Source organism: Dermacentor variabilis, unplaced genomic scaffold, assembly GCF_050947875.1.
Source record: "Dermacentor variabilis isolate Ectoservices unplaced genomic scaffold, ASM5094787v1 scaffold_12, whole genome shotgun sequence".
Taxonomy (NCBI): Eukaryota; Metazoa; Arthropoda; class Arachnida; order Ixodida; family Ixodidae; genus Dermacentor; species Dermacentor variabilis.
In genome coordinates, this window is record NW_027460280.1 from 37,760,070 (window position 1) to 37,786,567 (window position 26,498).

The following is a 26,498-nucleotide window of genomic DNA, read 5'->3' on the forward strand; positions in this document are numbered from 1 at the left end:
TTTTCAGGCATCGATCATGAGGGGCTTTGTGGTGCGCTCAACATGTGGCACTGAGCGGGCCTCTGCACCGATTATATCAAATATTCGAAAAGCCGAATAGTAGATGTCCAATTTGTGAATCAAGTTAATTTAACGTCCACTATTCAATTTGATTTGATGGAATTCGATATTCGCAAACCCCTAATAAAAAAGTTTTGCAATGTCATACTGTTTAGTGCTGACTGTGAAAGTGATAGTTCTGAGGTAGCAAAGCTATATTTAGCAGGGTATGATATATTGCCAAGAACAGTCTCCACCCACTGTACATGGTGTTTATTCCTTCTTTCTTCTCTTTTATCACATGGTCATTTAAGTTCTGCAATTGTGATCCCTGTATGAAGAGCAGTGATCCCTGTATAATTCAGGAACTGTTACCATTTTACTACACCAGTGGTGGAAAGGGACGTGTCATGTATAGTAATCTCTTATGTCAGTATTGCAGTTGCAATGAATGTGTTTGTGTCCGATGAAGAAGAATAAAAAACGAAAAAGGCCGAAAGAAAGAAAAAAAGGACAGGAACAGCTTTTGCAGGGCAGCACTAGTTGGAGAGTTTGAGATCTCCATTCTAGAAGCACTGAAAGGTGAGTAAGTTTGACTAGTTGGTATAGGTTTGATTCAAAAGGCACAAAAGGAAGGAACAGGAACTGTGCCATTTTCTGTGTTTTGCTGTTCTTTGGACCCCACTGTTTCATTTTAATCATGGCAGTGATGCCAGCTGAATCACCTGTAAAGTTTTAGAAGTAGATTGGCCAAAGATCTTGCTGAATGTGTGACCATTTGCTGGAGGTGCTGTTGTGGTTACATTAACTAGTCTATAGGTAATTGCTGGCAACTGGATAAATAATATAAAACTATACTTTTCCTATACTGTTCCCCTAAAAGAATATTCTATTCCTCTTGTTCCCTTCGAAGTGATCTATCGCAAGGCTGCCAGTTCTGCCTATGTAAACTGTTAACTGTAAGTTGCACTTTCCTGTACTGTTTCCAGTCCCAGGAGCCAGACCTAGAGCTGCTTGCAGAACAGCGGCGAAATGGTGGTGCCTACGGAGGCCTATCGCCCCAGCTGAGCCATCACGCAGCACCAGGCACACATTCACCATCACCACCGATCTCCCACCTCCTGCCAGACACTGTGACCACCATGACTCCTCAGTCAGATTTCATATGCATGGTGCGTTATTCTTTAGGCTTTTTCCACAATCAACACTGCAACTGATTGCATTCTTAGGGTGTGTGAGTGGACAGAAAATGCTAAGGCATTTCGATGCTGACATTTTGGTGAACTGGGGAGATATTGCTTAAGGGGCTGAAGTTTAGACTTCCAAACAACATTTTTTTAACATGCATAGTATTACGTAGAAATGTAACCCAGAATTGATGCTCATGACATCTTGATTCGAGATAAACAAAAAGTGTCCACACCCCCATTGTACTAACAGATTCATCTGTTTCTTGAAATACAGTCAAGTCTATGTGCATTGAACTCATATATAAGTGACAAGAGAAGCCACTGTACCAGTTTAACTCTCATGCAGGCGTGATGAACTACAGGGATAATGAACATATTAATATGACAGATCTTTTTTCTAATCCCAGCAACTTGAAGTGACCTACAAATGGCAAGCAGTGTGCAGGGGTTGTGCCAGACTCTTCACAATTCGTTTATATCACTGTTTGTTGCCATATATTACTCAATGAAGTCTGTTTCTAAGGTCACAACACCGTGACTATTCCAGTTGTGCCATGCTACCGACGTGTTCATCTTATGTAATCGTCACATATAGTACATTGAATATGCATTGGAGCGGCACGCTAATGTTGGGGTTCTTCTAACTTTGGGCATCATTATCAATATCTATACTAAGGTTATGGCTTAATTTTTTGTCTAGGCCACCTCCCTTATCATACCTGCCAACCTGAAGATTTGGAAATTCGTAAAACTGTCGTGGCAAGGGAGAGGTGGGGGAGGGGTGCACGGCAGCACTTTTTCTTTTTTAGGAGGTTTACCTTTTGTGACAAGCTTACTCGTGTTTTTCACAACCGCAAGTGAAATCCGTGTCTTGGAGAGTAAAGAGCGAAAACTCCACTGGGGCATAATTTATTTTTGCAATGATTTTGCTATTGCTGACTTTGCCTGCTTCAGAAACTTCTCCGTGTAGGTTTGCTCAAAGCAAGTACCACTCTCGTGCCCATTGACCATCAGCAGACTTTCGAGTGTTTTCTCACACACAGATGAGCAAAACTCCATTCGAGTTTTGTTCACAGGGCTGAATATTCTCTCACATTCAGCATTGCTGTGGGGAATGGAGAGAATACCCAGCATAACCATTGACATTCTGTGGAACCTGAGCGATCCGTCGACACTTCGAACGCTTCTTAATTGCGACCATTGCATGTCGCACCTTGGCTCATTCAATATGTCGGCTGGAACCTGATACGCTTGCAAGTTGGCAAACCCGACTTCAGGTGCGTCGATTGCTTCTTCTTTTAATTCACCACTCTGCTTGGGTAGGATAGCAGGGAACGCCATAATAAAACGATGTACGCTGTTGAATGAAGCAGTTTCCAGAGCTTGTACTTGAGCAACTTCAGCCATATTGAGATTGACGTCTTCTAGCGGGAATTTGTGGTGAATGTAATCGCACGCTGCCGTTAAGGACAGATGTACAGCAGGGAACTGCTCTCTCTCAATGCACCTCAGTGTCTCAACCACAGAGTAGGTTGTGCTGCCAATGACTGTTTTCATCACCTTTCTGGTTCTCGGCAGCCCCATAGTCAACTTCCAGCAATGAATTACATGCCTCGACAACACCTGGGCGCACAAATCTAGTCGGGAGATCCTCGAAAAGGCAGTTCAAGAGGCCCTGAGGTACATGAGTCTCAGGAGCCTGTGCCTGAAGAAGGCAGTTTGCCTTCTCAAAAAGTGGTATAACATTTTGGGAGAAAGACAGCATGCTCTGTTTAGCTCCGGTGACAAAAAAATAAAACAGGCACTCCTCATGGGTCACGTGGCTGGCTTCCCCAGAATCCTTGGTATGAAGTTTCAGCTTTTTTTTTTTTTTTTCTTGAAGTCCAGCAAGAGTTCATCGCTGTCGGTGCTTTTTTTCCCCAAGGCCTGCAGCAGTCTTGTGAAGATGTGTAGCAGAATTTGGGGTCAGTGCAGGGTTCTTCGGGGTTTGCGAGGAAGTCTTCGGAAAATGGTACGACTCCAAAAACAAGCTCTGCTTGTTGCACTACTTTGTTTCAGATAAAAAACAAAGCTGAGTAGTGGTTTCCACTGGTCAAGCAGCCTCTTCAAATACTTTCCCAACAACAGCTAACGTGTCGGCAAATGCTTCAACATCTTTCTTACCTCGACATCATGCATATTTTGGAACTCTTTAAGTCAATCTTTCCGTTTCGAGCTTTTCTCTAGGTAAAAAAAATGTCAACCAAAGCCTCATCAGCCTTTACAGGAAGACATGAAACTCCTTTTTAGGCGGCCAAGTTGATGAGATGGCACGGGCAACCAACCCCTATCAAACCTGGTTGAGCCTCTCTAAATACAGTAGAAACACTGTTTTTCTTGCTGATCATGATATTGGCATTGTCCGAACACATAGCCAACAGGTTTCCAACAGGCAAATTCCGAGACTTCATCTTGTCCAGAACCAGATTTGCAATCTGGTGACCCGTCACTTCCCCTTGGATTGTCCCGAGTCAAAGAAAGCGGCTTTCGACCCTACTTGTTTCTTTAACGAAATATGTCGCAACAATAGGGTAATGCTGCATATCTCTATTGTTACTGCCATCCACAGTGATAGAAAATACTTGCCTTTTTAGGGCATCCAGCAAAGGAGTCTCCACGTTGGCGGCCATTTGCCGAACAATTGACCTAGTCTTCGTTCGTCCACAGGCAAAGCGTTTCGCTTCTTTGTACTTGGAAAACATCTTTCTGAAAATCGGTCCCACATGATCGCTGACACTCAGCGGGATGTTGTGTTCAACTAAAAACGCTGTGAAGAGGCATTCTGCATGAATCACACCGAGGTCGTTGTTGCTGTGTACAAAACTTGCTAGGCTCGCCTGGCTGTCCGTGGCTCGCATGCATCCCTGATGCTTTTTCAAAGCAATGTGGACCTTGATGTCAGACTTGCTGCCATGCGAGATGTTCATATCACAGGCACACATGGTGCAGAATCCGAACTTCTTCCCTTTCATCGACGGCACGAGGCATGGAAATTCTGCCGTGTACGATTTCAAAAACACTTGGAAGTACTGTCGGGGCTTTGAGCCTGCCATTGCACTGTGAAGCCGCTACAGGCTGGAGTCGCACTGCGTCCGATGTCGCGGCTAGTCACACAAAAGGCAAGGCCAACACTGTAGTGACTGAAGCTGACCGAAGTCCAAACCCATGCACCCACACGAACAAAGACAACAGCATAGCAACAGGTTTGCAGAGGCGCTAGAGGTGCTGTCGGCACTATCGAGCTTTGGATATGGATTTGTGACCCCGCCTAGTAGACGACAGAAGTCACTAGAACCTTGCAGCTGCTGATGATGATACCATGCATACGTATTGCCCTCTCGTGGCGGCGCAAGGTACCAGGGTGTAGTTACATTTTCACGCTTCTTTTTTTTTGCAAATAAAATGTTTTCCATAAAATTTCAAGCAAGATTCGTAAAATCGTAAGACTGCTCGAAATTCATACGTTTTACGGAAAATTCGTATGAGTTGGCAGGTATGCCTTTATCATGAATTTGATGCAAACCAAGATGGGCACCATCAGTGCCATTGTTTACAACCAATTAATAGACTTCATAAACTGTGACATAAACACGACTATCACGAACCTACTGAGCAAGAAAGAAATAAAAAGTGAAGAAAACTTAACAATTCCCGGATGGTCACATTGTTCCTTTAGAATCAACTTGTGCTGAAATATTGCGTGCATAAGGTTGGTCATTTTACGCATGCATGCACACACATTGCCAATGGCTTCCGCTAGCACTCTCCTGTGAATCTGTTGCCAACTTCCTGGCGTTCATGCTGTAAACCTTCCCTGTGTATGTATGGTGTTGCACGTTTGCCGGCTGTAGCTCCACTGCACTGAAGTTTATTCTGTTCACTGTAACGGTGTGTTGCAAATGTGTTGTTGCAAGTGTAATGCATGTCATGAGTTTTTTGCAAAATATATTAAAGGAAAAATTGTTATAGTAATAGATAACTTATTTTAACACCTTCCTGCCCATGGAAAAACCGTAGTTTTTGGCTAGTCTAGTGAATATTTTTTTTTCTCTCGTAGCGCATGCTTGATACTAAAATGTATAGTATCAAATTGTAGAGGGAGAAATTCTTTCCAACAGTACTAGCCCCAAGCAACCTGCTTACTAAACATAATATAAAAAAATACCTACACAAACTTTTTACAAAAAAAAAAAAAGGTAAAAGGTATATCAAAACATCAGTGTTCCTTTTCACAGAGAAAACATTTAAATAAATTCACCGTATATATTTTTAACACAAGAGATCCGTGCAATATTCCAGCAGTTATCAGTGTTCTATGTAAAGACTGCCTTGAAATTTATAAGAAAATGTGTCATAGTAGCTAGCTTAGTGCAATGCCGACGTCAACTCCTGACCATCCTTTATGCAAAATTCTACTCCCTGTGTGGCCACTGGCAAGTGATCTTGCCTGAAGGATGTTAACGACGTGCAGATAAGAACTGAGACCTTCAGAACGCACAGGATATCTTCATATCAGTGCACGGTGGCAACGAAACAGTTCAGTGATGAAAGTGAAACTCTGGGCTGAAATCTCGCAAATCGGAAGTTGTCTACCGTATTAGTGCTGCTGCCATCATTCAAAAACTCTTGTGCAGACGTATAAGAATTGGTAGAAATGCTATGCTTTCATGGAGGAGGGGCGCACTACGTCAATGCCACCATTAGACAGTGCTAGTTAGTCGAGTAAGCTAATGGAATGAGAAGGGATTCACTTAGTGAGACCCATAGGTAACGTGCACCTTTTAGAAGCACTTTGATTTAAAGTGGATGGAGGCATCAACTGGTCGGCAGTCGAGGTAAGGAAGCGACATTTAGAGTATTCGTGGAAAAAAAATGCAGGGAACAGATCGATATGACAGGATCCATTACAGGCATGGGTAGTAAGTAGCACAAGGTAGACTGAGAAGGTTTGAGGAAGAGAAAAAAAGATTAAGGAGATGTATACAAAATGCTAGAATGAAAAGCATGTATCACATGCCTGATTGACTCAAGTAGGCTAAGTAACTATTTGTGATTGTCCCGTTTCAAAGGGATGCTAATAAATATCGGCTCAAAAACCAGCAAAATACAAATTTGCAACCATCCATAGTAGGCTATCGATGGGAATGGGCATAGGCACGAAGATGTCGAGTGTGGCAGTTATAGGTGGGCTTGACTGTAGTTAAGTGCCATGTATCTTTTACTCCCTGCTTCTGACTCTACCTTCAAATTTGGCCTCACCATCCAGTCATATATCCATTTGTCATTGTGCTGTTATTTTATAACTTTACCGCATTAGTATTTTGTGCCTGCAATTACTTTTCTGTTTGCACTTCTTGTGCTTGTATTTGTGTTAGGCCATAAACGTATATTCTAACATTTTACAGTCTCTTTTTTATCGTGCTCTTTATTATTTAAATGTTCAGTAGCAGGTTGCGTAGTAATGATAGACTGAAATTAAGCCTACTGCAGCTGCCTGTGCTACTATTGTAACATCTATGGTAACTCAGTGCAAGTGGAAGACTTAGCATGGTGGCTGTGGCATCCAGCCCAGCCAAAAACGAGAGGAGCGTATTCTGATGCTCGTTCAGGGCTTGAGCCACATGCAGATGCTTGGCGCTGATGACGACGGCATCTGCTGTGCAAGTGCTTCAGCCAAATGGGATGCAAGCTTAGTAAACAAAGTAAAGATGCAGAAAAAAACAACTGGGAATTTTCAGCAGTGCAGAATGACCGAACATCAATCTTCTGTTGGAAGTCACTGTTTGCTCTTGTGTGTCCCGCCATTTAGCAAAATTGAGTAAATACTCCAGTGTTGGCCTTTCCTTCGCCGGAATACCTCCTTTGTGAAAATAAAGTTTTTCATTCATTCATTCATTTATTCATTCTGGATGTTAAAGTAGCATGCTGGATGTTTAGTGTCATACCCTTCTTTTGCTTTTATAGGTGCATCCACGGCGCCTGGTTCATGGACGTCGCAGCTCTGGTCGCCGTTGGCGTACCCCTCTGGTGGCTGCCACGCCTCCTCCGCCACCGCCACATCCTCATCCAGGCTTCCTACTGCACCTCTTGTGAGTGCACCTGTTGCTGATTGCCATGTTAAGCACTCCGTAGATAAGCGGGAGCATGATATCTCTGTAATGTAGCTGAGCATGGCTTCTGGTCTTCTTTAATTCTAGTGCAAAAGTTGGCATGCGTACATTAACCCTTAAAGTGCTGTGGACAAGTATTACTCGCTTCCAATTTCTCCCTCTCTCTTTTTTCAATTATTGCCAAGGACGAGCCTGTCTCGTCCACGTGTTTGGGTGCTCTTTCTAAGTGCTAGTAATTGGTCGTATCAATTTTGACGCTTTGGCAAGTTTCCTCTTTGGCCTGCTAGGAGGCCTACAGACTCCGTTTGTCTGCGTTCATCCGGTAGAAATTTAAAAAATGGGCGGCTGCTAGTCGTGTGTTGCCACACTTCTTGCGAAAACGCAGCTTTCATTTGATTGAGTTCTCAAGCTCCTAAGATGATTTGCTTGTGCATGAAAGCATTGATAGTGATCGCAGTGTTTTCAGTGCTATAGACACGTCCAGTGACTGGTGTTGTCGATGACAACGATAGTTTCAATATGGCAGCATGGCAGTGAATGAAGTTAGATGGACAGAACCCTCTGCCAGTGCCTCCTCGTTTTAACAACATTTTGTGTGTTTTTTGCACAAGTTGTGAACTTACTGACTCCCGTGTCAATATATTTTGAATCTGCAAAAAATTCGCTAGCCAGACAGAATAAAAACAAACGTAATTTTCCGAACACATTTTTGGATTTTGTAGTCGCTTAAAGGGTTAAAAAAGCATAATTCAGGTTTCACAGAAATTTAAAGAAGTGTGGATTGTTCGAAAGTTGAATAACTGAACGCATGAAGGAAATGAGTGACAATTTTATTATGTAAGCATACACTTATTTAAATTTTTTTTTCTTTTTTCTTTTTGCACAAGAGCTGCATTGCTCTGGTGCATAAAAGCTGTTTGAAAAATCCATCTGAAACTCCTCGAGAGAAATCTGTCAGCAGCTTGTTACAAGCACCTTCATCCAAAGTATAGACTTAATTTACAACATTCATTTCATCTTCATTGAGCCATCCAGCCAAAGTTAGCCTTTCCTGATATAGACAGTGAATGAACACTAGCAGACAAAACACATCGAAAGTGCCTTTTGTGTTCCATTCGCTGTCATCTATTGATGTCAGTCTTCTTTAGGTTTAGACCTTGTACTTGGCAAAAATTCTTTCACCCTAAAGATGCCGCATTGTTGTTACACGCATGACTCAAGTTGTAGAGCAGGAGCAAAAAACTTCTGTACCCAGAAATTAGCGTAACGTAAAGTTGCTGTAATTATATCAGCAGATTATTCATCTTTCTTGCGCTAAGTACTGCAAGGCGCAACAGGGTGAAACGAACACTGGATATAGAGAGGTGTCCGCTTCATATCCAGTGTTCGTTTCGTCCCCGTTGCATCTTGCAGTACTAGCGCAAGAAAAATGAATACGGACCAACTGGCCCAATTCATAGCTCTTGAGCAGATTATACTGGGTGATCTATTTTAGTAGAAACAGATTTTTCAGAATTAAAATTTAACATATGTGATGGTGCTTTCTGCACTAGTCATTCTTTCAGCGCATCAGACACTAGATGATCGAGTAGTCGTTGCAGTCTATTTGTTAATTACCTAAAATTGAGGACATAACTTTTCACTTATTGGTTTTAATGCGAACGTTACAATGGCTGTATTGGAGGAGTGTGGCGCTGCTGGAGGCTAGCAATTTACGTAAATTTAGATCCATAGTTCAGGTATTCGAGGTTGCCTTTTCCCACTTCGATACCAAAACTGGATGCATTAAGAGAAGTTCTGCCCACACGATGCTTCCCGCCTTGTTTGATTTTAATGCATAAGCATTTTTGGCGAGTACCCTAGCAAAATCTGTCTGTCCCATGACGCCTTATACCTACAAAATAAATGCATAATTGGTCAACTTAACATATGTAATCATTATAATAGTGTAATAGTACATGATTGGTTGTGTTAGAAAAATGAAAGAAAATACTTCTGACCGGGATTCGAACTATGGACTGCAGTGTATATAAGCATTCTTTGGTGAGTGCCCCAGCAAAATCTGTCCCTGCTGTTATGCCTTATATCTGCGAAATAAATGCATAATTGATCAAGTTAACACATGTAATTGTTATACAGTCAAACCCGCTTATAATCATATCATTTTTAACACTATATCGGTTATAACAATGAGAAGCTGCTGCACTGTCAACTTTTGTGTTTTCTATGGTGAAATAACCCACTTACTACAATGCTCCCATGTCACATTATCGGTTATAATGAAGTCTGGCTGCTAGGTATCCATGCTGAAAGGTAATGGAATGTGAAATTCTTGAAAGGAAAAAGTTCACCAAAGATTATGATGCTCTTAATGTAAAATTTGAGCGTAGCTCTATAAGTGTTTTCGTTTCGCGATTTGTTGGCTGGTGCGGACAAACATTCTTGTGCGCCACATTGCAAATGGAGCGAAATGTGGCACAAATGCCTCGCTAATTGAGAGATTGCGAGAGGCAGCGCATGGGTGACCCGGTGAGCCGGTGCGGGCAGCTGCTGCAGAAAGACCTCCGCTCATGCAGTGCTTCGTTTCCATATATGGCGTCATCACCGATGGTGTCATCGGTGAACAAATGACGCGTGCTCCTCTGGCACAATCTCATACCCATTGTCGCTGTAGAGCCGTCTTGCGTGGCACTATGCTTTTCTTCTCACCCTTTCACCATGCCCTCCTCCTCCTTGCACTCTCTTTGCTATCGCTGTCTTTCATCTCCCGCTGCGCTCTGCGTTTGATCTTTTATCCTTCGCTGTGCTAGTTCGCTTGGTTAAGGGGGACGCCGCTGCTCGCTGCAGAAACGGGCGCCTAAAAGCTGCGCTCTAAAAAGAAAGAGGAATGCAAGCCACTGCACCCTCCCCACCACCCCAATGGCCGCCGTGCACTCATACAATAGACCTGTCTTCCAGCCTTCTCCGCTATTTGACCTCGCGCGCCTCTCTCCCATCGTTCTCCCACCCCTGTGAACACAATTGGGCTGCGCCCATAGCTATATGCCATGCCACCTTCTGAAACACAAATGGACTGTGCCAACTGCGCTGACAGTGCTGCTCTCGGATTGTTTGCTGGCCCGCTGGCCCCAATTTTGCGCAGTTCTGCCATCGCGGTAAGTTATTCTACTTGTTGGTTGCGTCAGAGTTGTACCTGGCAACGTGGTTTCTCTGCCTCCTTCGACTTGCTGCCAAGACGCAAGATGGTTGATCCGCCCACTGATCATCGGCAATGCACGACGTTGTCGGTGAGAAGAAAGTGCACTGCTATAGATTTGGAAACAAAGTGCAGTATAGTGAAGAACTACAAAGACTAATAAAGTGTGCTACTTGGTGAAGAAGTATGGACTATCGCAACTGACAGTGTTGACAATAATCTGCGCGGCAGACAAGTTCGACAAAGAAAGCTGATAGGTAGACACTGGGCACAAATGCGTTCAAAAAGGTGCCTATAAGGAGGTGGAAGAGGGCCTATACAAGTGGTTTCTCGGTGCACATGCCATGAACTTGCCCATCACTGGGTCGATTCTGGCCATAAAGGCGAAGCAGTTAGCCCTTCTCATCAACTGTGTGAACTTCCAGCCAGGTGGCGGCTGGGTACAGTGCTTCAAAGAAAGGCACGGCATTGTTTACAAAGCCGTCACTGGTGAAGAAGCTTCGTTTTGACGGTGAGGCAGAAGTGGGCAGAGGAAATGCTGCCCCTCATCCTTGACAACTATGTTGGCGACGAAACAGGACTGTTCTTCCAGATGTTGCCATCCAAGATGCATGCACTCAAAGGAGACACATGTAAGGGCGGCAAGAACAGCAAGCTGCGACTCACTGCTTTTTGCATTAGCATGGACGGGAGTGACAAGTGCCCTGCATTTGTCATTGGGAAATAAAAAAATCCTTACTGCTTCCATTGTGCTGCCAGGATACCGGTGCGCTACCGTCACAACCACAAGGCATGGATGACGCGATAACTTTTTCAGGAGTAGCTCTTGGAGTTCAATCAATGTATAATCTAAGGAAAGTGGCATCCATCCTTGATAATTGTAATGCCCACGACTCTATGCCTAAGCTCTCAAGTGTGGAAGTTTTTTTCATGCCACCGAACATGACTGCAGGCTTGCAGCTCACGGGTGCCAGGGTGATTGTCAATTTTCATGTATCGTTGCTGTGTCCTGAACAAGTTTGATTGACATGGCCACTTGGACAAGCAGGGAGCTACTAGACTTGAAAATCGATCTACTGATGGATGTGCAGTCAATTGTTGGTGTTGGTGCATGGTCCGAAGTAAGCGCTTCTATGATGCGGAACTGCTTTAGGAAAGTGTGCCTTGTCTGGGGCAGCAATGACTTGTACGAAGCCTGCAAAGCTCCCGCCGATGAAGTGGGATGCCTGAACTTTGGTCCGCAGTCGATGAGGGTGTTTCTGGACTTGGAAGTTTCTACATGCAAATGACGCATTAGAAAAATCAGAAGTTCTAACCTATGAGGCAATCGTTGCGAATATGCTTGCATTGAATAGCGACAATGAGATTGATTACTATAGCAGAGATGATGCGGTAGGGCAGGCTGCCTCAACGTTGTCGTCACAGAAGGCCCTGCAGATGATTCAGTCCTTCCGGGGCCTCATTTTCATCAGGGCCCTTCCGCTGCACTACGTGGAGCACCTTGGATGCCTTAGAGAAGGATGCCGACAAGGTTCGCTTAAAGCAGGCAAGGCTGATGGACATGGGGTTTTCTTGTGCAAGCCAGTTAGAAGTACATGGCAAGTTGCGTGTGGCAATCTCACCCCAGTGTTTCTTCTGGATTTCTCAAGCTGAGAGGCTGCTGTGGCAAGTGTCTCGCATTTTTTAAAAGGCCCCTTTATGGGTCACTAAAGCGATGCCGCGGTGGAGCTCGCATGTCACTTGCCATCCGTAATCCCTTCTTTGCAGTTGTTATAGCAGTGCACTTCTTGAACACCAACAGCCGCGGCTTGTTGCACGCGATTAGAGCATACAGGAAGCAGAGTTAAACAGTTAGTCAGCACAATCAGCAGCTGGATAGAAGAAAGTGGTGGGGAGGGGCACTGGCCTCCCCACCATTATAGCTTTCTCACAACACCTCTGCCATTATTTTGCTCTTTTTCACACAACCCAATTATAACAATTATCAGTTGTAACAATGGAATTTTTGTGGCGCTTGAATATTGTTATAAGTGGGTTTGACTGTATTAATATAGTGGTAGATGATTGGTAGCATTAGAAATAATATTTAAAATAAACTAGTTATGTCATCGTCGCCATGTCAAGGGTGTGACAAAAGGGGGGGGGGGAAAGCTGTGGTGGCCGAAAACAGGTTGTGACGGTGTTTCGGCCCAGTTGCTATGATATATAACTGTAAAATGAATGCATAAAAGTAACTCATGTAATCATTATAATACTGTAACAGTAGATGATCATTAGTGATGTGTAGACATGCATAAGCTAGCTAAATAAGTAAGCAACAGTGAAGTAGCAGCTGAGCCAAAGAATGCCTATGCATTAGTAGACAATTCTCAGAATTTCTGTAGCTATGTCTTTACACCAGGTTGACTGCCTGAGCGCAGCTTTTATCATCTCATCTTGTGAAGGTCATGTAATTGGATGCATCAGCAGGCCATCGCAGTGAGTGGTGCTATGTCAGGACAGCATCTAGAATAACGTGGGCAGTGCTTTCGGTGCTGACTGGGCACCTTGTTCCGTAATCAAAGCGAGAAAAAGGTAAATTTTTGTCCATACATAAATGGATCACGTACTTAAAATTGCGTAAGTTGTTCTGGCCTCCTACGGAACCCTTCTGCAATACTGACATTGTGACATGGACCTTGAAACCAGTAACTGAATGGTTAATTAACGAATTTTAGTTACTTGGTAAATGGGCTGTGACGCCTTCTTGCCCACCAAGTGTTTGCTGCACTGAGGGAACGAGTAGTAAAAAAAGGATCCTAGCATCGTTTTAATGGAAACACATTTTTAAAATGATGTATGTTGCACTCTGTCTTTCCGTAAGTTTATGCTTGCAGATCATGTTTTAAAAGGACACCAAGTCAAGCATTGAACCGATATGTTAGATGACCCTTCCATAAAACATTCGTTTTTGTAGATGGAGAACTCATCTGCATAGCAAATTTCTAGATTCAGTGTCACAGTTATTTCAAAATTCAAATAGCCTATGACAACTGGGGTTTCTTCATTGTGGTGTGCTAAACTGCACTGGCAAATATCGGGAGTTTGTGCTCTGTACTGACTAAGTAATGTAAGATGTAAAATGAAATTGACCATTTTCAATGAAATTGCAGCAATTTGAACAGCACAGCTGCATGCAATTAAAAAATGGAAAACCTTTCCTTAATTCGAACCTCTAAAATTAACAGAAAGACTCACGCATGGCAGTATCGCCAATTTAGAAGTGCCCATCTGTTAAACAAGTTATGCACCCTTACGGAGGAGTCATGCGGCAGGCATCTCACAGTAACGCATTGACTTATAAGGAAAGAGATAATAAAAGTCAGTTTTACCTACTCCTGTAACTCGAAACTCGTGCAACTGCGGGCGTGAGCACGTGGCAGTAAACTAGGCGAAGCAGGAATACTCCTTAACTACCACGATGGCATCCATTATAGAGCTAATTAAAAGAACAGTTCTGGCAGAAGTCAAGGAAAGGCAGCACAATACATCTTTTTTTAGAAGTCTGAAGGTTGCAACACTTCGATGTGATGATAGGTAGCGCTTCACTCGGGAACGGCGGGTTGTTCGAAATGTTCAATCCTCTCTGTGCATATATGGTGATGACTCTTCAGGGATTAAGTAAATTGTCTTTGTCCAAATGGAGACTATTGTTCATGCTAACTGTTTGTGAAAGTTACTGGGAAAATCACTAACTTTGGGCTGTCAGATAACAAAAGCCCCGATTTCTCCCCGTTTTTCTCTTTAATAATAAAAGATCTTTACCCCCCCCCCCCCCCATTTACCTCGAATTAAAGAAGAAACAGACATAGAAGCTATAAATGAAAGACCCTAGTCAAGGGATCAGCTTTTGCATGCTGCTTAAGAGTTACATTAGGTTGGTTGTCTTGAGTGTGCAAGCACTCCAGTGCAAGCTTTCAGCTCATGCGATAGTGGGTAGTTATTCCCTGCCTCTTACACTACTGGCGGTGTGATATAGACATGATTTATGGTTTAAAGTGTGGCCTTTGCTCTGCGAAGAATGTTGACATACACGTGGTACAATTGCTGGAAAATTGACATCTTTTGCACATAGAACTTATCGGGTCATTTTTAAAGTGAAATCGATAGAAGCTCACAGTATTAAGTCTAGTGTATTGCACTTGTTGCAGAGTGAGTTTAAGTGGCTTTATTAAGAACTACTTGGGCTGTAGAGGTTGGGCATGGTGATGTGTTGCAGTCAGTAGAATTTTCTCATTTGCTTCCCAAGTGCCACAACCTTGATACAGAACAGTGACCATCACTGCACAAGACCCATTATTTTTGTGATGTCTTGAAATTATGTGGTTAGTGCTGTGGGTTTTGTGTAGTAGTTGAGAAAGGGAAGTTCAGCTTTAATTTTAACTCTGTTTTGCTGAGTGGTGAAGACTTGTCTTTTTACTGGTACCTATTAGTCTGTTTAAAAGCAAACAAAACATTCTTTAATTTGATGCCGGGCAATGTGCCTTGCCTTTATCGTGACCAACCTGAAACATAGCAAACAACTATTGAAAGATGGGTGACTCTTGGTGAACACAGAGAATGAAAATTACACATGAAGTTGAACTTATTATTAAAACACCAACACAGGATTTGTATGCGTATGCAGATCCAGCACAAAAACATTGATCCTTGTGCTTTAACATGTAAGTGCTGGACACATTTATAACGGTGCAAAGGAAAATGAGGAGGCCCACTTTTGAATGACAACTCATACTCCCTGACCCACTTCAATATGATAATTTCCACTGGTTGTTCTGGAGCAGGTTTTTCTGCTTTATTGTAGAGTCTTACACTTTCACTTGGGCAAATTTAGTGTCACTTGGCATTTTCATTCTGAGGCTGACATACTAAAAATTGTAGTGACACTCGTTGCAGAATGCACTTGGTGGCAAGTGTACTTGGTGTACTTGCTTCACTTAACCCATCTTTAAACCGCGTAAAAGTAAAGGGCGAGTGCATAAAGTGAAGAGTTAAGTATTTTTGCACTAGCGCTATTATTATTGAAAGCATATTTGTTTTAGTGGACAAAAGTGGCCATCTTAGCTGCAACTATTGTCTGACATGCGGTTTTCCTTTGCCCTGTATCCATTACAGTAAATGAGGAAATTGCCCAAGTTTGTGATAGTGTTGTTGTCCTAGCAGTTTCTCTGAATTCTGTATAAGGTGCGTTCTGCAAAGAAAAGAAGGAAGCAACCAGTGAGCACTACTTTCCAAAGTCAAATAATAATTCCAAGTGCTTTTGGTACCAATGATTCTTAGCCATCAATTCTAAACATTATTTCGCCATGTAGCACCAAGCTGCCAAAATAGTACTCAGTGAAGCAATGTACACTTACTCAAAACCGACACTAAATTTACCTGTGATGGTATTAGTATTCCACTGATCTGGACTGGGTTTTCGCGTCTCATAGGCAACTTGGTTTCACCCTGTGGTGGAACACCCTCTTGCTTTGCTGTTGGACCACTAATTTAGCCTTTGTTTATGTTGCATCTCTTATCATTGCTGAGAGAAGTATTTGTGCTTTCGTAAACATTTTTTCATGACAGATCTCAGCAGCAGATGAGTTGATAATCATAAAAATTTATTCAACAGAAATTATATGGCTTTTTTGAATCAGCTGCTTCTAGAAGCTTCTGCATTAGGTTTGGAGCATTTTGCTTTCTGCTGGCTCATTTGGATTTTCCAAATCCGAGAGATTGCTTGAATGCTGAGGTAACTGGAAGGTAGTGGAATTTACTATTAGAAATTGATCCACATTGCCTGTGAAATATGTAGTATACAAATTGCCAAAGTAGTAGTGCTCTTTAAATAGAAAAATTTAAATGACCTTGGCAGTTGCCGACCTGTATCTTGCCAATTTTTTCAAAGGCTCTCGAGAAAATAATTCATTGTAGGGTCTTGAATTTCGCTGAAAGCTCCAATGTACTAACACCTCATCAATTTGGGTTCCGGAATAACATATCAGCAGAATTAGCCTTGCTTCACCAAAGGGAATACATTTTAGCACAATTTGAAAATGAGAAAATAGTGATCGGCTTATTTCTCAACTTTTCCAAGGCTTTTTACTTGGTGAATCGCGAAGCTTCGCTGGATAAGTTGAACATTTATGGTATACGTGGGTGTGGGTTAGATTTATTGCGGTCATATTTATCCTGTTGGTGACAAGTTGTGCAAATTAATAACTCGTGATCACAAGCCCTTCCACTGCTTTGTGGTGTCCCACAAGGCAGCATATTAGGACCCTTGCTATTTAACCTTTATATAAATGACATTGTTAAGATTGACCAGAACGCCAAATTTATTATATACGCAGATGGACACTAGCATATTTTTTTCTGGTTGTAACATTGATCACCTTGTCTCTAATTTTAATGATACTATAGTTCAGCTACAACAGTGTTCCTCATATAACTCTATGAAGATCAATGAAAATAAAACAAAAGCAGTTATCTTTCGGGCCAAAATAAAGCCAGTCCCTCCTCATGCTGATATTAATTCAACTCTCGTTCTGTTGATATTGTTGACCATTTAAAATGCCTTGGTGTGACATTTACTGCACACATGTCCTGGAAATCTCATGTGAACTTACTAGTGATAAATATAGCTCGAATAACTAGAATAATTGGTCGTCTCAGATGCATTCTTTCTGCAAAACTTAAAGTACTGATTTATAATTCTCTTTTCTATTCACATGTTAACTACTGCTAACTTGTTTGGGGTACGACTACATTCTCCAACCTACAAAAAATTTATGTTATGCAGAAATGATACCTATGCCGTGTGTACAGTGCTGGTTATAATGCAACAACTGCAGATTTTTTCCATAGAACGCATGTTATCACGGCGCACAAACTATACCACTATCGTTTGAGTACTAGGTTTAAATATGAAGTGAGATATAAAATAAACAACCTGGGTACACTGGCACATTTAGAAAAAAATGACCATTGTGCTACCAGACATGGTGAATATTGGAACGCTGTTGCACCCTGTTTGAGCTCTGGCATGGAAGCCTGTGTTATTCTTTGCCCTCACTGTTAAACCATTATCAATCTGTTAAATGTTATTTATTGATTTGTTCCACTGCTAAACTTAGATCTATGTTTGAAGAAGAAGAAAAAAACTGATTTTACTTATCCTGGCATTTATTTCAGACCATTGTGTTTTACTTTTGTTCTGCGCCGATGAAATGTTTGCATTTGTCTATTGAATGTGCATTTTTTTTTTTCATTGCTGTTGCCCAAACGCCGCTCATCACATGGGACTGTGGACTTGTCAAGCTGCCTACTGGCAGCTTTTTTTCCGCTGTTCTCCATCTGTAATGTACATGGTGGAAATAAAGATTTGATTTGCGTATACCTGCATATAGCTTTCTGGCTGCAAAAATAAATGTTCTACATAAAATCAAGTTTCATTTGAAGGTTTTTTTTTCTACCATTAGGCATGCTATGCAAGCATGGTACGACAGCTTGCTACAAAAGTGTATACTGCTTATTTCTTAACCTGTATTACAGGCTGTTCACAAATTGAGAGCGTGGGGTTTCAGTAACTCGATGTCACTTAGTGTGCCTACTTGTGAATGCCGAGTGTGGCACAGTGCCCACACATTTTCTTGTAGGCCATGCTAAGGCTCAGAACAATTGCCGAGTGTCCTTTTGCAGCTGTTGTGCACATGTACATTACATGTTGTGAAAATTCTTTTAGTTTCAAATGTTGTTATACTTGGCAATGTGTTCCTTGTCTGCCCATGACAGTGTGTTTAGCATGCCTTGTGCCACTTTGTGTCTTTTGTGGTCGTAGGTGTGCTGCATGCACACATACCCTGGAGACATTCCCAACTGTGCTGATACTTTTGAGGTGCATGTTCACTGATGCAGCTGGTGGCCTTATGATGGTTCTAGTGCCATGCTGTCCAACAACCCAATGCCAGCGTATGCGCCTGAAATGGCAAGTGCAGAGTCGCCAGCAGCTGAGAACTATGAAGCCCTGTTGAGCTTGGCCGAGAGGCTGGGAGAAGCCAAGCCACGTGGCTTGCCAAGAGCAGGTATGTTCTGAGTCATTTTCATGGTGTTGTTTAAGCTAAATGTCAAGGCTTTCATGGGGCATGGTGCAGTGTGGTTTAGTTGTCAGCTCAGCTATAAAAGTAAAAGTATTGTAATGAAGGCTGGACAGAATAGCCAGACAGCATTAGCTTGGCATCCCAAAGGAAACAATGCATCTGTGTTCAGCTTTGGTGGTCTTTTTGCTATATAGTCATGCAGTGTATCCTCTACAATCTTTAATTGCTTTCTGGTGTGATGACTGTTCTCTGTGCAGAGATTGAGCAACTGCTGTCGTACCGCTTCAATCCTGAGACGCACGAATCTGAGCAGACATCATGTGTGGTATGCATGTGCGACTTTGAGGCCCGACAGGTCCTGCGTGTGCTTCCTTGTGGGCACGAATTCCATGCTCGATGCGTTGACAAGTGGCTCAAGGTGGGTGCAGTATGTCATGACAGAGTGCATTGTGATATCTGTGCTGGGAATATTTATTGGGTCACACCATAACTTTTCATCGCCATGCTTAAACTCCTCCTTTTGAATTTCTCTGATATATATTTGTAATGTTTTACCCCTCTTCATTGTGACCCTATAAACATACAAAACAGGAACATAGCATATGAAGCAAGAGCTCTTGCAGCACCAACTTTTACTGGAGGAAGTTATATAAAATCCAGCATAGTAGGTGTAAGCTTTTGTAGAGATTAGTCTTTGGCCATTATATTTACTTCGTAAGGAGCGTTGCTGGTTTAACTGTTACACGGCTAAACCCTTTCATGGCACCAACCTAAAAGAAAGTTTGGTTTGCTTTTAGTCTTTTTTTGTCTAGATACAATGAACTTTTAAGTTGCCACTTAATTTAAGTTGGAATTATAAAGTGGTAATTGAATGAACTTAAGTGGTAATTAAATTGGCAACTTAAATTAGGCAAAATCTCATGATAATGAAGTTAAAGGAACAGTTGGAATTACTGTGTTTTATCCATTATTCTAACAGTTGTCTGCTCTCACAGTCAACATTGCCTAGAAGGGGGCTGGGGCTGTTGTGTTATTGCAGGGTAAGTCACAGCTGCGCTAAAGCCCGCGGTATGCCACTAAAACGGCCGCAAATGATGAAGTTTTCGTCAGCAAAATGACTGCTCTCTCTAATGCAGATGTCAACGCTACTCCATCCTCGCCATTGTTGCGTGTCTTGATCCTTTTGTTAGCATGCTGCCAGGACATGGCAAGCCTGTGGCTTCGTACGCTAGCCACTCTACGCGATGAGACACTTGTGCTCAACAACAAAAAGAGGTTTCCTGGTGCTGGCATCCAGTGACGAGTGTTGCACAAAGCTTGAAAAGCATGAGGTCCATTGGCTGCATTGTGCAGGCTTGCTGAATGGATACAGTGGGGCTCACATTTAAGTGGTCGTTAAAAAGTGTGTGTGAAAATATTAAGAAAGCTCTGGAAGACTGCCTTTGGACTGTAAAATAATGAGTGTCCTTTGCAAAACCTGTGGGAAATTGTGGTACTCTTAGAAGCTTCCATGCAGCCATAGTAGCTGTAGGTGGTGGTGAAATGCAGAAATTCTTGTGTACTTGAAGTTTTTGTATGCAAAACTTTAAGTACCTTTGGTGGTTGAAATTAACCCATTGCTGCGTGGTTTATCACAGGGTTTTTCAATCTTTTTGGCCTTGGGGAACCCACTCGGCCTTCCTAGAGTGCTGTGGAACCTCTCCCCTCTTTCCAACGATGTGCTTATGCACAGACTCGTATAACTGTTGCTATGAATCAAGTGAATGGCTACACACAGTATATTATTTAATGGGCACAAAAAAAATTACCAAATTACTGGATCAAATGATCCAGTATTCAATGTGTGGCTGCATTACGTTGTGTTTGCAGTTCGAAAATGCATTGAGTGAAGTTCCTGTGGATTGAGGTTTTTGTGTTTTAAAAGTAAAAATAATTGTACATGCCTTCATAACCACCTTATTGGCTGTCATGTTGTGCCAGGAACATGTTTAAAACTTCACCAAAAATTCGGGCATCAGGTAAACATAGCTGCAAGATCACACGTGCGAATGCTGAGTAGCATCCAGGAAGGGGGATAAGGGCGAAGTAGCACTGCCGCCGTGTCTGCGTGTGGCCTCTGGTGTTTCCAATTCGGAGTGTTATTTTTGATCTCAGAAGTCCATTGCTTTTTGATGAACTTGTGATTGTGCATAACAAGCTATTTTCTTGCACATTGCTCTGCGCTCTGTGATGCAATGCACGCAGGCCATGTGGCTAGCTATTGCTATAAGCACTGTGCATCATAAATCGCATCTTGACACAAACAAAATGTCAGGCACACGAAAGGCGCATGCAGATGTCACAAGTGACTTTTTTTGTGGAATAGATTTCGAAATATTAATCACCACACTAAGCCTAAATGCTTATGTCACCTGGCTTGCAGCGGTGCTTCTTATGTGCATTGAAATGCCTGTAGCACATGTTTATTCCAGTTAAAGTAGAAATTGAAGCAGTGTAGTAGCAAACCAGCCTGTATCGAAACTGTGCCATGCTGACAGTGACATGCTAAACTGCAAATCACACATTAACATGCCCCACGTGCCCGTTACAATACAGTAAAACCTTGTTAATTCGGATTTCACGGGTCTAAAAGAAATGTGCGAATTAACCATATGTCGAATTATTGAGGGTATCAAGAAAACAATAAACAGATGCTTACTATGTCAGCATGCCCTAATTTACTGAATAAACCAGCAAATCCCGTTTCTATTTTGCACAAAAGCACTACGGAAGCTGCAATTCTCGTCATCTTGTGAATGATTAGCGCTCGCTGTGGCAAAGGCCTCGCGATCGATTTCCTTGGCAGCACAGCCGCAGCACTCGTCTTCATCTGAGACCCGCTTTTCACTAAAGCGCGCATATCTTGATTACATTTAGGGGTGTGCAAATATTTGAAAATTTCGAATATTGTTGAATGCAGTGAAACCTCGATATAACGAACAGTTAAAAAGTCGGAAATTAGTTCGCTATATCCATAATTCGTAATATAAAATTTCGTAAAAAATACATGCAAGAGGAGCAAAATTCAATCAGAGAAGGCACAGCAACTCGACCGATGCTTACTTGGGTCACGTTCATTTATTTACACACAAAGAACTGCGTTATCGCGGCCTGCTTCTTGGTGTTGATCGTATTCCGTATCACGCCCTGTTCCACAGTTTGCAAACACTCAACAAGGGCAAACCCACTGCCCTCAATAGCACTGCAGTGGCGGCGCAGTAAATCCAACGCAGCAAGTGCTTCTTGTGAAGTCGGAATGTTCTCATCGTCTACAGGGTCAGCCTGAGCTTCGTCTGCAGGATGTTCAGAGACTTCCGCAGCGATTTCGGCGTCCGTCAGTATAGCCGTGGTCGCTGAGATGTCGTCGCCACCTACGAAGTCTTCTACAGTCATTGTTGCGGGCATGTCACCAACAAAACGCGAAAAATCGTTCCAGGCCTCATCGAGCTCGCGGAGCTCTGCTTCTGCTTCGTCGGGATCGTCACCATCGTCACTTGATGCATGGGCCTCTGGTGGAACAAAACCTGCGTGCCGAAAGCAGTTGGCAATCGTTTCACCTTTCACACTGTCCCATGCCGCTTTAAGCATCTGGATTGCTCCCAGCAGGTCGATCTTCAAGTCTTGATTCATACGAAGCTTCACGAAAAGAGTGCCAATCAGTCTCCTCTTATAAACTGCCTTGAAGGCCCTGATGACGCCTTGATCTAAAGGCTGCAGCTTGGCTGTAGAGTTAGGCGGAAGAAAGCGAACTTCAATGTTATTGAGTGCGACATCTGTGTTGTGCGCGGTACAGTTGTCAACAAGGACGCACACTTTGCGAGCCTCGCGCACAAGCTCGCAGTCCCAAGCAAGCAGCCACTTTGCGAAAAGTTCACGCGTCATCCAACATTTCTTGTTGGAAGCATACTCTACGGGGAGTACGCGGCACTCTTTCATGCATCTTGGGGTTTTAAATCTCCCGATAACGAAGGGTCGCAGTTTCACAGTGCCTTCCATGTTGGCGGCAAGCAAAACAGTGATCCGGGCCTTTCCTTGCTTCCCGCCATGGTACGGCTCTCCACGTGCGTCAAGGGTATGCCTGGGTAGCATCTGCCAAAATAGGCCTGTTTCGTCCGCATTAAAGATGTCCTTGGGCTGATATTTTGCAAGGATTTGCGGCCACTCCTCTTCCAACCACTGTCTGATGATCTCGCAGTTAACCGTCTCACTTTCGCCAGAGATCGTTTTGCCCACGATGTCATAATGCCTTAAACCTTTGCAGCCATCCAGAGCTGGCGACGAAGTTTTCGGCAGCGAGGATACAGGCAAAGTCTTTCGCTTTTTGTTGAAGCATCGGCCCCGACACTGGTATGTTCCGAGCTCTGACATCTAAAAACCATTTGTAGAGCGCCTTCTCCAAATCGCTGAACGCAGGGGGCCGAAGACGCTGTGCACTTGTCCGCATGGTCTCGTGTACTTATGCCTTGATGACAGCTTTGTTCTTCACAATGGTACTCAAAGTGCTCCTTGGGATGCCAAATAAGTCCGCAAGAATGCACTTCTTTTCGCCGTTCTCGACATGTTGAATAATCTCGAGCTTGGTCTTTAACATCAGTGCCACTCTTTTTTTCACATTCATCGCCATCACAGCACTACGCACACCCGTGCACCGCACTCGACACGACCACCGAAAGAGCCTCCACACAACGCTACGACGGCCACGCCACTGCTAACACTAAAACGCAAAAGCAACATTCGATCACGCCGCTGCCGCCGCTGCTGAAGCGGCGCTGTCAGCGGTTGTGAGATGCGGACGATTTCTTTGGCTGTCAACTCTCGATGACGACGTGGCATCTGTGGCGCCGTCAGCGCCTGCGAGGTAGTCCTGAACGTTTGCTGCGCCGCACAACACACTTGTAGTGCAACGAAGCCTGCCGCCTGCTATTAAAGTGAGGTAGGGCTAGGCGTCGCGAAGTTCGTTATATCCGTTTTATGCCAAACCGCGTTCTCTATAGGAAGTTAAAAATACATGTTTGACAAAAATATTTCGGAAGAGTTCGATATATTCAATAATTCGTTATATGTGTGTTTGTTATATCGAGGTTTGACTGTATTACATTATTAATATTCGTATTCGATTCAAAAACTAACTATTCGAATATTCGAAATAAATCGAATATGGGAGCCCATGTGGTTCTTAGCGTTTATTTCTATCTGATCTAAGAAAGTGTACGTCATTTCGTGCTGAATTTTGTGATAATTTCAGACTGCTAGTGAAATTTCATCTGTAAAACATGCTTAGCCACTTTACATGTGAGCGATGCAGGAAAGCCAGCCTCTCAGTAACAAGGGGGACTAGTTTGCGAACGAGGGTGCACTCTTTTTTTGCATGTTCCAACCCCAAACTACTGCTTGACAGCAAATGCTATGAGTGACAGCTGGTACAGGGTCAAATGCCTCTGGGTTTATGGGAAATTGATAATGACCTGAATGTGATTTTTTTTATTTTTTAATAAAAGTTTTATACTACTACTACTACTGATGTGGTATAATAAGGCGCAAGTTGGTGTGAACAGACAACTAGCGGAAAAAACTGAATCTTCCAACTACACAATCTTTTAGTATGACTGCTTACTAGTTTAATTTATTACTGGTGACAATGCAATTCCATTGTTCCAACATGTTAAAATAAACCAACTTATTAATAAGTGCATGCGCATATCATTATTCGATATTCGATTCAATATTTGATCTTCAGTATTCGTATTCGATTCATACTTGAAAATTTTGATATTCGCACACTCCTAATTATTTTTCACCAGTGTGGCTGCCCATCGTGATGTAAACAGTGCTCTTCATCCTCGCGAGCTTTGCACTGAGCAAAAATGAAGTTACTGTTTGCTGCAACCGCTGCGGATGAAATCGCGGCTGCTGCAATTATGGATGGCGACCTTGCGGTTCTGAAGGCACGCGGCCGACGTGAAACTACCATTTGTTGCAATTGCGCATGCAACCGCGGTTGCTATCGACGCGATCATGGACGGCCACTTTGCAGTTACGAAGGCACGCGGCCGAAGCACGTACCTAGTAAAAACGAAATCACTCATTGCCGCAGCCGCTGCGGACGAAACCGTGGATGCTGTCTATGCAATTGTGGATGGCAACTACGCAATCCTGAATGCACGCCGCCATCCCGGTGCTATGCGTGGCGGTAAACGCAAGAATAAAGGCGCATATAGGCATGCAGCATTCTGACATTGCTGTCATTCACATACGATTTCCACTGGTGACTATGGCGATGCGAACTCCGCTGCTTCGTTTCGGTGGATGCTAACGCCGTTTTTGCTCTTTTGCGTTTTGTCTACAAATGGAATACAGGTGATTCTGGATATAGTAAACTCGAAGGGGATTGTGAAGTCATTTGATAAATTGATCTTTTGAAGTATAAATTATGCCTACCTGAAGTTTATCTGAGATTTCCGCATATCTCTGACAGTTTCCCGAGAGTTGCCTCTCCAATTGATGCAGAGGCGCAGTGTTCCATCCTTCTTATTCACTAAGACCACACGAGGTGCCCACAGACTTTTCGATGGCTGAATGATATGTTCGCGCAGCATTTTGTTGACTTTGGCCGAAAAAATGCTTTCAATTCTTCCGCATTACCACGTGCCATTCAACATTGGAATAACCTACCAAACGACATAGTTGACATTCTTGACCCAGTATCCTTCAAAGCATGCTTATGCATATTATTTCCATAATTCATCACAACTAAACCATACTGCGCACCTAAGTAAATACTTGTAGCGAAGTTGTATAGGTTTTTCTTTTTGTTTTATTTGAATGTTTTTTTTTAATTGCTTTAACATTATAAGAGACTTGTTTTTTCACCTTCACCTGCGACCATTTGTATAATTTCTTGGTACTCCTTTTTGTTACTTCACACAGTCGTTTGTTTCATTTATCGCGTTATTTATATTGTTAGATATTTGTTCTTTCATGTTTACTTGCTAACAATGTATAATTTCCTTTTACTCCTTTCTTTTTTGCTAATTCCCTGTATCCTCCCCTCACGCAATACTCCTTCGGGAGCCTGTGAGGTAAATGAATAAATAAATGAATAAATAAATAAATAAATAAACAAACTTGTTGCCTTATAGCTTCTCATTCTCGCGTCGACACTTGTTAAGGGCTCTGGCGGAGTGGTCGAATGGATTCTTTGGTTATTATGCGATGCTTTGCAACTGGTGTTTGCCTAATTTTCGATGACATTGAAAAGCAGTCTTTGTATCGTCGAAGAATACTTTCGAGCTGTTGTTGTTTACTTGTGGGGAGGCTTGGATTTATGTCGAAGACCAGTTCGGGAACTATGGCCGTTGAGGTGAATTTGTCAGAATCCGAGAGGAAAAACACATTGCTGGTTTCCACAATTTCCTCGAGGTATGCGATCGTCATGCCCTTGTTGATGTGCTTGAATTTATGGCTGAAGTTGGTCAGCATCACTTTCGCTTTTCTTCCATGCAGTCAGGCGGCCCATCTTGCGATGCAAGTTTACCGACCATCACAACAAACGTGATGGTCATTGAGAGCTCCATTGAGTGGCAGTGAGGTATTTGACGATGCCACGAGGTCACTCCCCAAGCTGTGGAAGCAGCTTGTTGACTGCAAACCCTCGCAGTCCCAAGTCGCGGTATGGGCATTGGCAGTATACATGGCCAGCTTCTCTGCAGTGGTAGAAGAGCGAGTGGTGGTCAGGGGTGCGCCAAATGTCTTTTCTTTCTCGGTG

At 42.9% G+C, this 26,498-nt stretch overlaps 1 protein-coding gene across 2 annotated transcripts in view; it reads left to right on the top strand.

Annotated features, from left to right (window-relative positions):
- mura (ring finger protein murashka) overlaps nucleotides 1-26,498 on the top strand; it is a 168,681-nt gene that overhangs the window by 136,953 nt on the left and 5,230 nt on the right. For both annotated transcript variants that reach the window (XM_075677384.1, XM_075677385.1), the window contains 4 exons: nucleotides 1,029-1,211; nucleotides 7,233-7,357; nucleotides 18,513-18,679; nucleotides 18,952-19,112. In XM_075677384.1, coding sequence (XP_075533499.1) covers nucleotides 1,029-1,211; nucleotides 7,233-7,357; nucleotides 18,513-18,679; nucleotides 18,952-19,112 — 636 coding nt within the window. The remainder of the gene's footprint in view (nucleotides 1-1,028; nucleotides 1,212-7,232; nucleotides 7,358-18,512; nucleotides 18,680-18,951; nucleotides 19,113-26,498) is intronic.